Genomic DNA, 13,047 nt, shown 5'->3' with positions numbered 1-13,047 from the left:
CAAATAAATAAACAGCTGAGTGCCAGTGGCTCACACCTGTAATCTTAACTCTTAACTACTTAAAAGGCTGAGATATTAGGATCAAGATTCAAAGTCAACAGGTGAGAGAGTCTGTGAAATTCCTATCTCCAACAACCACCAAAAAGCTGCAAGTGGAGCTGTGGCCCAAATTGTAGAGAACGAGCCCTCAGGGAAAAAAAAAAAAAACTCAGGGAAAGAGCCCAGATGCTGAGTGTAAGCCCCAGAACTGGCACAAAATGAGGCAAAGGAAGCGGAGAGGGAGGGAAACAAGACAGTACAGAGAAAGGAAAGAGAAGAGTAACATGGCTCGTGCCTATAATCCTAGCTACTAAGGAGGCTAAGACCTGGAGGATCGTGGTTTGAAGTCAGTATGGGCAGAAAAATCTGTAAAACTTCTCTAACAAACAACATGCTGAACTGGAGGTATGACTCAGAGCTTAAGTCTCTCAGTTCAACTCCTATTACCAACAACAACAACAACAACAAAAAACTGGGTAGCTGGTGGTATGGTTTAAGTGACAGAGTAATTGCCTAGCAGGCAAATAACCTACTTTCAATCCCCTAGGATCATATAAAAAGAAAGAGAAACATTAACTATAGCCCCACTTCCAAAACAAAGTAGATTACTAATCTCCCCATACATATCCCTTCCATCTCGAAAAGTCTCATGCTCTGTGATTTTACAGCATCCAGGGAGAAAGAAAGAATGTATGTTATCTTGCCAAAGACCAAGCACCTGAGAGGCAGTGTGGCTTGTGGCAATGCTGAATCCAGTCACAGAAGGCCTCTGTGAGCTCCCCAAAATACCCTAGGTGGTACAGAACGACTGGGAGTTTCTGGCCTTGGATAATAGCTGTGACCCTACAAACTGGCATGCAAATCAAGCATAGACACCAGTTGCACATGCTGTGTGGGAGTGAGGAAGTGTGAAGTGGCAAGACATAAAGGTATCCCACACGAAGCCCCACCCTACTTGTGTTTATACCTCCATTTTCATAGGGGGTCATTTTATTCATGTTATTGTTTATTTGCTTGTTTGGGGTCTAGAGCTTACCACAGGTCTACCCCTGAGCCATATTCTCAGGGTTTTGTTTTGTTTTAATTTGCCAGTCCTGGGCTTGAGCTCAGGACCTGAGCACTGTCCTTGGGTTTTCTTAAGGCTAGAGCTCTACCACTTGAGCCATAGCACCACTTTCGGCTTTTTCTATGTATGTGGTACTGAGGAATTGAACTTGGGTCTTCGTGCATGCTAGGCAAGCACTCTACCACTAGGTTTGTGTCAAGACTATGAAGCTCCAGGTAGACACAAAGAAGTCTCATGTAGCATAGGAAGGGGACAAGAGAGAACTCATCATTTTTAACTTAATATTGATACATTTTAATGCAGAAGTCAAAAGTTTAAATTCATGAAGAACACAACAACCGAAGACTTCTGGATTGTGGTCAACAGTGGCCATCCAGACCTTCAGGGTCATGTCTCTCCTTTGCAGCCCAGCTGGAAGTCAGGAGCGGTGGCTCACACATGTAATCCTAGCTACTCAGGAGGCTGAGATATAAGGATCATGGTTCAAAGCCAGCCCGGGCACTAAAGTCCATGAAATTCTAATCTCCAATTAACCACCAGAAAATCAGAAGTGGTGCTGTGGCTCAAGGGATAGAGTGCTAGCTTTGAACACAAAGAGGCTCAGGAACAGCACCCAGGCCCAGAGCTCAAGTCCTACAACCAACAATCAATCCATCAATCAATCAATAAAGCAGCGGGGTGCCTACGGCTCACACCTGTAATCCTACTACTTAGGAGGCTGAGATCTGAGGTCACAGAAGTGAGCCCGGGCAGGGAAGTCCATGAGGCTCTTACTGTCAACAAAACTACTCAAAACAGCCAGAAGTGGCACTGTAGCTCAGTGACAAAGTGCTCACTTTGAGCAAAAGAAGCTCAGGGCTAGTCCCCAGGCTCAGAGTTCAAGCCCCAGAACCAGCAAAAAAAAAGCCCATGGCAGCCCAGAGTCTAGTTCCCCAGGGGACAATCGCTGCTGCCAGAAAGAAGACACAAAACCAGAGGCACCTCCACACTCAAACTACTGCTCAGCCTCCCGGGAAGTCAATACAGATGTGAGGAAGGACATTAGCACACAGCAGTCAGAGGCTGAAGGGAGTGGCTACAAGGGAACAGGAAATGGGGAAGTGATGGAACTGCTCTATCTTGCATCATAAAGATGTTATAAACAAAAACCACAGGGTCAAGAGTTTGGCCTGGTGGTAGAGTACTTGCCTAGCATGCACAAAGACCTGGGTTCGATTCCTCAGTACTACATACATAGAAAAAAAGCTGAGGCTCAAGTGGTAGAGCTCAAGCTTTGAGAAAGTCCAAGGACAGTGCTCAGGCCCTGAGCTCAAGCCCAGGACTGGCAAAAAAAAAAAAAAAACCCACAGAGACATCATTTTACACACACCCAACTAGTGCAATAAAATCTCCGGTGTTGCTAAGAATGAGGAGCAGCCAGAACTCATGTTCTTTTGGGGGAAAGCTTTGGTTCAAACAACCACCTTGGAAATCACCTGTCCTTGTCTAGTAAAGTGAGGCTCCCACACTCTAGCACCAGAAAGGTGCCAGATAAGAAACTTGTGCATAGGGCCGGGAGTTTGGCCTAGTGCTTAAAGTGCTTGCCTAGCATGCACAAAGACCCAGGTTCGATTCCTTGGTACCACATACATACAAAAAAGCCGGAAGTGGTGCTGAGGCTCAAGTGGTAGAGCTCTAGCCTTGAGAAAAATCCAAGGACAGTGCGCAGGCCCTGAGCTTAAGCTCAGGACTGGCAAAAAAAAAAAAAAAAGAAAAGAAAAGAAACTTGTGCACATGCATGTTCTCATTCAGTTGAACACAAACACCATCACTGTACAATGTGGAAGCAACCCATGTTATCAGGAGAATGGAATGCCACAGAATACTCTGAACAGTGAAACGAAGCATAGTGGAACGTGACTTCAATTCCACTAACTGGTAAGCAGAGGCAGGAGGCCTGAGAGTGCTATCAGTCTGAACTACACGGTGAGATCCTGTCTCAAAAACCCAAACAAGGGCTGAGAGCGTAGCCTAGTGGTAGAGTGCTTGCCTCACAAGCATGAAGCCCTGGATTCGATTCCTCAGTACCACATATACAGAAAAAGCCAGAAGTGGTGCTGTGGCTCAAGTGGCAAAATGCTAGCCTTGAGCAAAAGTGTCTAAGGGCAGTGCCCAGGCCCTGAGTTCAAGCCCCAGGACTGGCAATAACAACAACAACAACAAAACCAACACATCAGGATTCTATAACAGTAGTAATGAAGTAATCACACCTACAGGGGCACGAACACAGGGTAACCTCACACGTAGAACTTCAGGTCAAATAAAAGCCAAGTGCAAGTAGTACACTTACATAAAATGATAGCCATTTGGAAGTAGATGATGATTAATTTAAAGCTACAGACATACATGCACAGTAGAACTGTAGGGAAAAACAAGGCAAAATAAACACCAAATTCAGGGGAAGGAACACAGGAGCCTCTGAAGATGTGGGTACGGTTCTAGTACGCCTCACAATGGATAAGGTACTCTTCTTCAGTACACGATTTTATATATATATATATATTTAATTTTTGTTGTTGTTGGTCATGAGGCTTGAACTCTGGACCTAGACTCTGTCCTTGAGCTCTTCAGCTCAAGTCTAGGGCTCTATCACTTGAGCCACAACACCACTTCCAGTTTTCTGGTGGTTAATTGGAGACTCTTGTCTCATGGACTTTTGTGCCCAGTTGGCTTTGAACCGTAATCATCAAATCAGCCTCCTGAGTATCTAGGATTACAGATATGAACCACCGGTGCCCAGCTAATATATTTTCTTTTGTTTTGTTTTTTGCCAGTCCTGGTGCTTGAACTCAGGACCTGAGCACTGTCCTTGGGATTTCTCAAGGCCTAGTGCTCTACCGCTAGCCACAGCACCACTTCTGGTTTTTTCTATGTATGTGGTACCAAGGAATCGAACCTGGGTCTCTGTGCATGCCAGACAAGCACTCTTACCACTAAGCCAAATTCCTGGCCTAATTTTTTTTTTTGGGGGGGGAGGTCGTGGGGCTTGAATTAGGCCTGGGTGCTATCACTGAGCTCTTCAGCTCAAGGCTACTGCTCTACCCCTGGGCCTGGGCACTGTCCCTGGGCTCTTCAGCTCAAGGCTACCGCCCTACCCTTGAGCCAAGCCCCACTTCCCGTTTTCTAGGGGTTAATTGGAGATAAGAGTCTCTGGTTCTTTTGTGCCCAGGCTGGCTTTGAACCTTGATCCCCAGATCTCAGCCTCCTAAGTAGCTAGGTAGCTAGGATTACAGGCGTGAGCCACCATGCCCTGCTCCATTTTTTTTTTAATTAGAAAAAAAATTGCTCTCTTTCTTTTGGTTAAAGCACCAGATATAGAACAGATAGCAATGCAGGAAACTAACAGAGACACCATGCCTTATACCATTTTCATTGTTTCTTCCAGTCCTGGGGCTTGAACTCAGGCAGTGGGCTCTGTCCCTGTGCCTTGCTGTGCTCAAGACTAGCACTCTTATCACTTGTGCCACAGAATGACTTTGGGCTTTAACTGTTCACGTAGTACTGAGGAACTGAACCCAGGGTTTCATGCTATGCAAGCACTCTACCACTAAGCCACATTCCCAGCCCTGAACCATGTTTTGATAAAAGAAAGGTACCAACAGGGTAGAAGGCCAGAGGAAGGGTGTGGTACCTTGATTTTTGCGCCCAGCATCTCAGCAGCATCCTTCTCCCGCCGAAGGTCCTCCATCTTTTTCTCCTTCTCCTTCAGTAGCCTCATCTTCTCCTCTGCAACCAAGCTGTGGTCCTCTACAATGGCCCGCTTCTCAATCTCCAGTTTTTCTTGCTGTTCCCGCCAGTAATCATCCTTATCTTCCCCTTCCTCCTCACCCTCTTCTCCCTCCTCCTCCTCCTCTTCCCCACCCCCACCACTGCCACCACCTTCCCTCCGCTTCTCTCGCCTCTTCCGCTTGCCAATGGAGCGTTTTTCCAGCTGGGCCTTGAGCCGAGCAATTTCTTCCTGGAATTCTCGAAGGAGGGCATCCTTTGGGTCTTCATTGACCCTAGGCTTGTTCTTAATGTTTTTGGCACGGTTGGCGTATCTCAGGGTGGTCAGAGTCTCTTCTACATTGTAAGAGGCAGGCCCCACATTGGCAACCATCACAGTCTTGGCATTGCCACCCAGGGAATCTTGGAGAAGTCTGGTGAGCTTTGAGTCTCGGTATGGAATGTGAGTGCTTTTACCATCCACTAGGGCGGAGATGACGTTCCCTAAAGCTGAAAGGGACAGATTGATCTTGGTGGCTTCCTTTAACCTTTCCCCTTGGGCACCAGTCTTGGCTTGCCGTTCACTGCCAGCAAGGTCTACCAGGTTTAGTTTCCCTACACGGATGTGGTTCTCCCCATCGAGGCCCACCTCACTGCACTCGATGGTGATAACAAAGATGGCGTGAGAACGGGAGCTATGCTCATTCATGTTGGTTGCACCCACAGATCGGTTCTGGTTCCCCACATTCATCACGTGCTCAATCTCCTTGACGCTCTTCGTGACAAAGGATGATAAGTCTTTGACATACACTCCTGTGTCTGGCCTCTCTTTGAGCTCCAGCCGTTTGGTCTGGTCCTTTGAGAGCAGGTCTCGAATCTCCTCCTGGTAGATCTCTAAGTAAGAAGCCCTGACCAGGTACTGCTGATTCTGTGACCGAGAGATATGGGTGAAGATGTGGTCAAATGAGTTGGGGATAACTCCTCTTTTTTCAGGGTCACCACGGACTCCTTCCATTGTGTAAGTTTTCCCAGTCCCAGTTTGTCCATAGGCAAAAATAGTCCCGTTGAAACCCTGCAGGACGGAGTCCACGAGCGGTCGGAAGGTCTCATCATAAAGTTCAAACTGCTTGGCATTCCAGTCATAGACTGCGTCAAAGGTGAAGGTCTTAGGCATCTCATGGGCAGTGCCTTTGGGGTTCTTCACAGACACCTGCCCCAGCTTCACATCTACATCCACTACTTTATCGAAAGAAGCAGCCTTCTCCTTGCTATTCATGGGCCGGCAGCGGACCACTACCCGGACTGACTCTGAGCTTTTGAGCTTGGACATGATGAGCTTGGAGGGCAGTCTCGAGGGCTGAGAATCCAAAGCAACTCAGGATGCTAAGGCCCTTAAAAAAAAACAAAACCAAAAAACAGTAAGTAAAAGTACAGTTGTCCTCAGGGGCTACCGAAAGCACCTGACACACACAGTCTTTGCCGGCTAACCTTCCAACAGTCGTATTTAATAATTTTACAACACTGTATTTCCTCATGGGAGCTTAACCAGTGCCAGTAGTAAAAAGGCTCTGATCTGCTTATATTGTTTAGTCTGTCTTCCCATCAACAAACACTTGGTATTTGTTATTCTACACATGGGGACAATTGGAAATCTTTTTTTAAAAAAACCTGGGCTAGCCAGGTGCTGGAGTCTCATACCTGCAACCCTAGCTACTCAGGAGGTTGAGCTCTGAAGATCACAACTCAAAGCCAGCCCAGGCAAGAAAATCCATGAGACTTATGTTTAAATAACCACCAGAAAACTAGAAGTGAAGCTGTGGCTCAGAGTGGCAAAATGCTAGCTTAGAGTGAAAAAGCGCAAATTTAAGCCCCACAACCAACAATCACCAAAAGCAAAAACCACAACAAAACCTAGGTTATGTATTTTTGTTTTTTTGGTGGGTTGTGGGGCTTGAACTCGGCCTGGGTGCTGTCCCTGAGCTCTTCAGTTCAAGGCTACCGGCCTACCCTTCCCTACTTCCCTTTTCTAGAGGTTAACTGGAGATAAGAGTCTTGGGTCCTTTTGTGCCCAGGCTAGCTTTCAACCTTGATCCTCAGATCTCAGCTTCCTTAGTAGCTAGGATTACAGACGTGAGCCACCTGCCAGCCTGGGTGATTTATTTATTTATTTATTTTTATTTTTTTTTTTTTTTTTTGCCAGTCCTGGGCTTGAGCTCAGGGCCTGAGCACTGTCCTTGGACTTTCTCAAGGCTAGAGCTCTACCACTTGAGCCTCAGCACCATTTCTGGCTTTTTTTCTATGTATGTGGTACCGAGGAATCGAACCTGGGTCTTCATGCATGCTAGGCAAGCACTTTAACCACTAGGCCAAACTCCCGGCCCCTGATTTATTTATTTTTATTTATTTATTTTTTGCCAATCCTGGGCTTGAACGTAGGCCTCAGTGGAGTCCATGAGCTTTTTTTTGCTCAACACTAGCTCTCTACCACTTGAGCCACCGATCTACTTCCTACTTTTTTGGTAATTTATTGAAGAGTCTAATGGACTTTCCTGGCTGGGCTGGCTTCAAACTGTGATCCCAGATCTTAGCCTCCTAATAGCTAAGATTACAGATGTGAGGTACTGGCACCCAGCTAGCTAGTGGTTATGTGTATGCTGGTCCTGAAACTTGAACTCAGGGCTTGGGTACTGTCCCTGAGCTTTTTTGCTCAAGGCTAGTACTCCACCACTTGAGCTATAGCTCTGCTTTAACATGATATATATATATGGAAGGTAATTGTAGATATGAGTTGGACTTTCTTAGCTTTTTGTTTGTTTTTTGTTTTTGTTTTTTGCCAATTTGAAGCTTGAGCTCTGGGCCTGAGCACTGTCCTTGGGATTTCTCAAGGCTAGTAATCTACCACTTGAGCCACGGTGTCACTTCCAGCTTATGAGTCAGACTTTCTGCCTGGGTTGACTTTGACCCTCAGATCTTAGCCTCCTAAATAATTATGTGTAGCTACAGGCAGGAGCCACCAAACCTAGGTGAACTTAACCCTTGGGGGAAAGCAATTAAAACTTACCACAACTGAAAATGTATAAGATTTAGTCTCCAAGTAGATACCTCCTATGAAGACATAAAATGTTAGGTGGCTCACTCTTGTAATCCTAGCTACTCAGGAGGCTGAGAACTAAGGACTGTGGTCCAAAACCAGACCAGGCAAGAAAGTCTGAGACTCTTATCTCCAATTAACTGCCAGAAAACCAGAACTGATGCTGTGGCTCAATTGATAGGGTGGTAGCCTTGAGCTGAAGTGAAAAGCTCAGGGATGGTGCCCAGACTCAGAGTTCAAGCCCCATGATTGACAAAAAAAAGGGGGGGGGGCGAGAGTTTGTCCTAGTCGTAGAGTGCTTGCCTAGCACCAAGATTTACCTGGGTTCCATTCCTCAGTACCACACACATAGAAAAAACCGGAAGTGATGCTATGGCTCAAGTGGTAGCCCAAGGACAGTACTCAAGCCCTGAGTTCAAGCCCAGGGACTAGCCAAAAAAAAAAAAATTATTTGTTATGCTATCTGTGGTAGTAGCAATACTGCAGACAACTCAAATCTTCCAAAGAGGAAGCCTGCACAGTTATTAAAAGGAACGTGGTAAGCTAAACATGATTCTGTACCAAAATACGTTGTTAAGAGGGCAAAGCAGGTGATGAATAGTGTCTACACAGCAGGAAGAAGGGGATATGAGTTGTCCAGGATATGTGGTGAACACTGATGTCAATTACGGACTAAGTAGCTAAGGTAACAGGCATGCATCATCATGCATGAACACTTTTCTAAGCAAGCAATTCAGATGGTTCTTGATCCAAAAGGCCCTTGGAGACAGAGTTCTCTCCCTCACTTGTTCTCTAGCCACTCACTTGCCCTTCCCCCAGGCAAGTATTCTTAGATTTTTGATCCTCCTGAGACAGTTGATACATAGCAAGTACGTGTTAATACCTACTCATCTCTCCTTTAATACAGCTATGTATGCAGTCATACAGGGCTCAGTGTCTGGCTTTTTTTCTCTCACTATAACCTATGTTGGAGTTTGTTCTCTCAATAAAAAGAGCTATTTGACTCTTTACAACAGGATACCTGCTATGAGCATGCATGATTATCAATTTAATATCTATGCTACAGATTTACTTCAGCTACTTCTGATATTATTTTATGAAAATCTTAGGTCACACCATTATTTCACTTGTGGGATAGTATATCTAGCAAAACTAAATTCCTAGAAGTTGAATTCTGAAGCAAAAGATATGTATGTTTATAGTTCAGTGTAGTAGCATGCACCTGTAATCACGGTGACCTGTGAGACAAAGGCAGGAGGATCACAGATTCAAGGCCAGTCTAGGCAATGTTACCAAGACTCTAGCTCTGTACCACACACACAGAAAAAGCCGGAGGGGCCAGGTGTGGTGACTCACATCTGTAATCCTAGCTACTCAGGAGGCTGAGATCTGAGTATCATGGTTCAAAGCCAGCTGAGGCACCATAGTTCAGTTCAGTTCAGAGTTCTTGAGACTTTTATCTCTACTTAACCACTAGAAAACCAGAAGTAGTGTTGTGGCTTCAGGACCGGGCGGTAGCCTTTAGTTGAAGAGCTCAAATATAGCACCTAGGCCCAGAGCTCAAGCCCCAGGAGCAACAACAAAAAAAGAAAATTCCAGAAATGGTGCTATGGCTTAAGTAGTAGAGCACTAACCGTGAGGAAAGCCCAAAGGCAGTGCCCAAGCCCTGAGTTCAAGCATAATTGCATTTCAACAAACACGCTAGCTATGGTAGTTCACATATCTGCAATCCCAGCAATAGGAAAGCATAGTTCAGAGAATCAAACCCAAGGCTGACCTCAGCCAAAAACCTTGAAACACTATAAAAAGAAATTACAAAAGCAAGAAGGGCTGGGGGGCATGGCTGAAGGGGTAAAGCATTTGCTAGTAATCCCAAAGCCCTGAGTTCAAAATTCAGTACTATCAAAAGATAAAAACAAGAACAAAAATGGACCTGAGTGCCAGTGATTCACACCTGTAATCCTGGCTACTCAGGAGGCTGAGATCTGAAGATCTTGGTTTGAAGCCAGCCCAAGCAGGAAAGTCTGTGAGACTCCTATCTCCAATTAATCACAGAAAAAGCCAGAAGTAGTGCCGAGGCTCAAGTGGTAGAGTGCTAGCCTTGAACAAAAAGGAGCTTAGAGGCACCAGAAGTATAATAACCTAGAGGTAGAGTGGTCACCTAGCATGCATGAAGCCAAAGCCCAGGGTTCGATTCCTCGGTACCACATACTCAAAAAAAGCTAAAAGTGGCACTGTGATTCAAGAGGCAGAGTGCTAGTCTTGGGTAAAAAAATGTCCAAGGACAGTGCCCAGGCCCTGAATTCAAGCTCCAAGACAAGCAAAAAGAAAAAAAAAAAAGTGCTCAGAGACAACACCCAAGCCCAGAGATCATTTGATCCCCAAGATGGGCAGAAAACAAAAACAAAAACACATAAAAACAGTGGGAGCATAGTTTAAAAATTAAAGAGTACTTATCTAGCAAATGTGAGAGATTTGAGGCCTTGGTTTTAATCTCCCAGGTATGCGGAGAGGGAAGGAAAAAAGTTTTATCCAAAATGACTTTAAGAGCTATTGTAGAGATTACAGATAAACCCAAATTTTGTCCATTAAGTATCTCCAGAGTAACACTTTTTTTCCCCCCAATCCTGAACTCAGGGCCTGAGCACTGTCCATGGGCTTTGCTAGTGCCCTGCCAATGAACCATAGCACCACTTCCAGCTTTTCTATGTATGTAGTACCGAGGAATTGAACCCAGGTCTTCATGCATGCTAGCCAAGCATTCTACCACTAAACCAAACTCCTGGCCCTAGAGTAACACTTTCTATTGTTTAGGTTATAGTCATAACCCTAAAAATCAGAGATGCACATATCTAACTGGTATTAAGAATAAAATCTTAGACCATTAAAAAAAAAATCAAAGTTGGGGGCGGGTGGCTCATGCCTATAATCCTAGCTATTCAAGAGGCTGAGATCTGAGGATCATGATTCAAAGCCAGCCTGGGCGCCCACGAGACTGTTATCTCCAATTAATCACCAAAAACCAGAAGTGGAGCTGTGGTAGAGCACTAGCCTAGAGCTGAAGAGCCCAGGTACAGCACCCAGGCCCAGAGTTCAAACCCCACGACTGACAAAAAACAAAAACAAAACACCTTCAAAGCTGGGTGCCAGTGGCTCACACCTGTAATCCTAGCTACTCAAGAGGATGAGATCTGATGATCATGGTTTGAAGCCGGCCGGGGCAGAAAAGTCCCTATGAGACACTTATCTCCAATTAACCACAGAAAACTAGAAGTAGAACTATGGCTCAAAGTGGTAGTGCACTAACCTTGAGTGAAAAGGGCTCCAGGGAATGTGCCCAGGCCCTGAGTTCAAGCCCCAGGAGTGACCAACAAAAACATCTTCAGCCAGTTCAAGCATGTATGGTTTTTGAACTCTCTAAAATGATTTAAAAAAAAAAAAAGGAATGATGACCTACATTAATCTCCAAAATGCTTAAAAAGGAAGGAAATTCTATAGTATGAGTCCTCTTAATTAAATTTCCTCAACTCTGAATACAGAAAACACTTCTTTCCTGAACTCATTCAGGAACTAGTCATATATTATTGATAATTTATTTCAGGAAGATGGACTAATTTAATTTCCTGCCACCAGGACTTATAACCTTGTTCTGGGCACTCCCTGCTAACGAATTTTCTTGGAAAGATGCCCTGATGCTCTTCCTTTTTTTTTTTTTTTTTTTTTGGTCCATCATGGGGCTTGAACTCTGGGCCTGGGCACTGTCCCTCAGCACTTCAGGTCAAGGCTATGGCCCTACCCCTTAAGCAACAGTGCCACTTCCAGTTTTCCAGTGGTTAATTGGAAATAAGAGTCTTACAGACATTAGGGCCTGGGCTGGCTTTGAACTGAGATCCTCAGATCTCAGCCTCCTGAGTAACTAGGATTACAGACATGAGCCATCATGCCCAGATCTGATACCCTTCCTTTATTACCTTCTTAGTTATAGTTGCAGCCTACTTGCAAAGCAATAGGTCTTTAAACTCGCAGCACTGCTGGGCAACAAGGAACCACAGGTCAGAAGCTCACCGCCTGTTTGTTGAATGAATCTCTTCCTGGAGGAACTCACTGTGCGATTATACACCCACTGTCTCAGCCACAGAGGGCATCATCTCATGGCAGCTATACTTTTCATGGTTCCCAACCCTCTGTCTGAGTTCTTCCATCCTCACCATCAATGGCTGTCATGGAGCTTTACCTTACAGTGGAGACCTAGATATGGACTGGGTTCTCAGTAACAACTAGTTTCTTACAGAGATTCTAAGACAGAGATCACAAATTACTCACACTTTACCTGAAATCAAGTTTTGGGTTTTTGTGTCTGTTTATGGTGATGGAGATGAACACAAGGCTTTGAGCATGCCAGGCAAACACTAAGTCAGTCAACCAATGAGTTACAACCAATCAGCACTCTACAGACAACTTTTTTATTGGCTCATGTAATGTTTAAAAAAACAAAAAGATAGGCCACCACATGTTTGGTAGAGTGGGCCTAGTGGTAGAGTGCTTGGCTAGCATGCATGAAGACCCAGGTTCCATTCCTCAGTACTACATACATAGAAAAAGCCGGAAGTGGTACTGTGATTCAAGTGGTAGAGCTCTAGCCTTGAGAAAGTCCAGGGACAATGCTCAGGCCCTGAGTTCAAGCAACACGACTGGAAAAAAGAAAGACGAAAGGGGGGGAGAGAGAGAGAGAGGGAGAGAGGGAGAGACGGAGAGACGGGGGGAGACAGAAAAAGAGCTGGGCACTGATGGCTCACACCCATAATCCTAGCTACTCAAGAGACTGAGATCTGAGAATCTCCAATTAATCACCAGAAAATGGGAAGTGGCACTGTGAATCAAGGAGTAGAGCACTAGCCTTGAGCTGAAGCTCAGGGACAGCACCTAGGCCCAGAGTTCAAGCACCAGGACCAACAGAAAAAAGAAAGAAAGAAAGAAAGAAAGAAAGAAAGAAAGAAAGAAAGAAAGAAAGAAAGAAAGAAAGAAAGAAAGAAAGAACAACAAGGTGAACTGGGCACCAGTGGTGCATGCCCATGATCCTATCTATTCAGGAGGCTGAGTTCTTAAG

General features: G+C 45.1%; 1 protein-coding gene across 2 annotated transcripts in view; it reads right to left on the bottom strand.

Moving 5' to 3' along the window:
• Window positions 1–13,047, bottom strand: part of Kif3b (kinesin family member 3B) — a 47,218-nt gene that overhangs the window by 13,245 nt on the left and 20,926 nt on the right. For both annotated transcript variants that reach the window (XR_016538619.1, XM_090352162.1), the window contains exon 2: window positions 4,776–6,240. Coding sequence is in view for 1 of the 2 variants with exons in the window: in XM_090352162.1 (XP_090208288.1) it covers window positions 4,776–6,179 (1,404 nt within the window). In the remaining variant the exon portion in view is untranslated. The remainder of the gene's footprint in view (window positions 1–4,775; window positions 6,241–13,047) is intronic.

Source organism: Megascapheus bottae, chromosome 18 (genome assembly GCF_031878675.1).
Source record: "Megascapheus bottae isolate mThoBot1 chromosome 18, mThoBot2.hap1, whole genome shotgun sequence".
In the NCBI taxonomy this organism is placed as follows: domain Eukaryota; kingdom Metazoa; phylum Chordata; class Mammalia; order Rodentia; family Geomyidae; genus Megascapheus; species Megascapheus bottae.
Note: the sequence above shows the minus strand (reverse complement) of the source record. Positions and strands in the feature narration are given on the sequence as shown.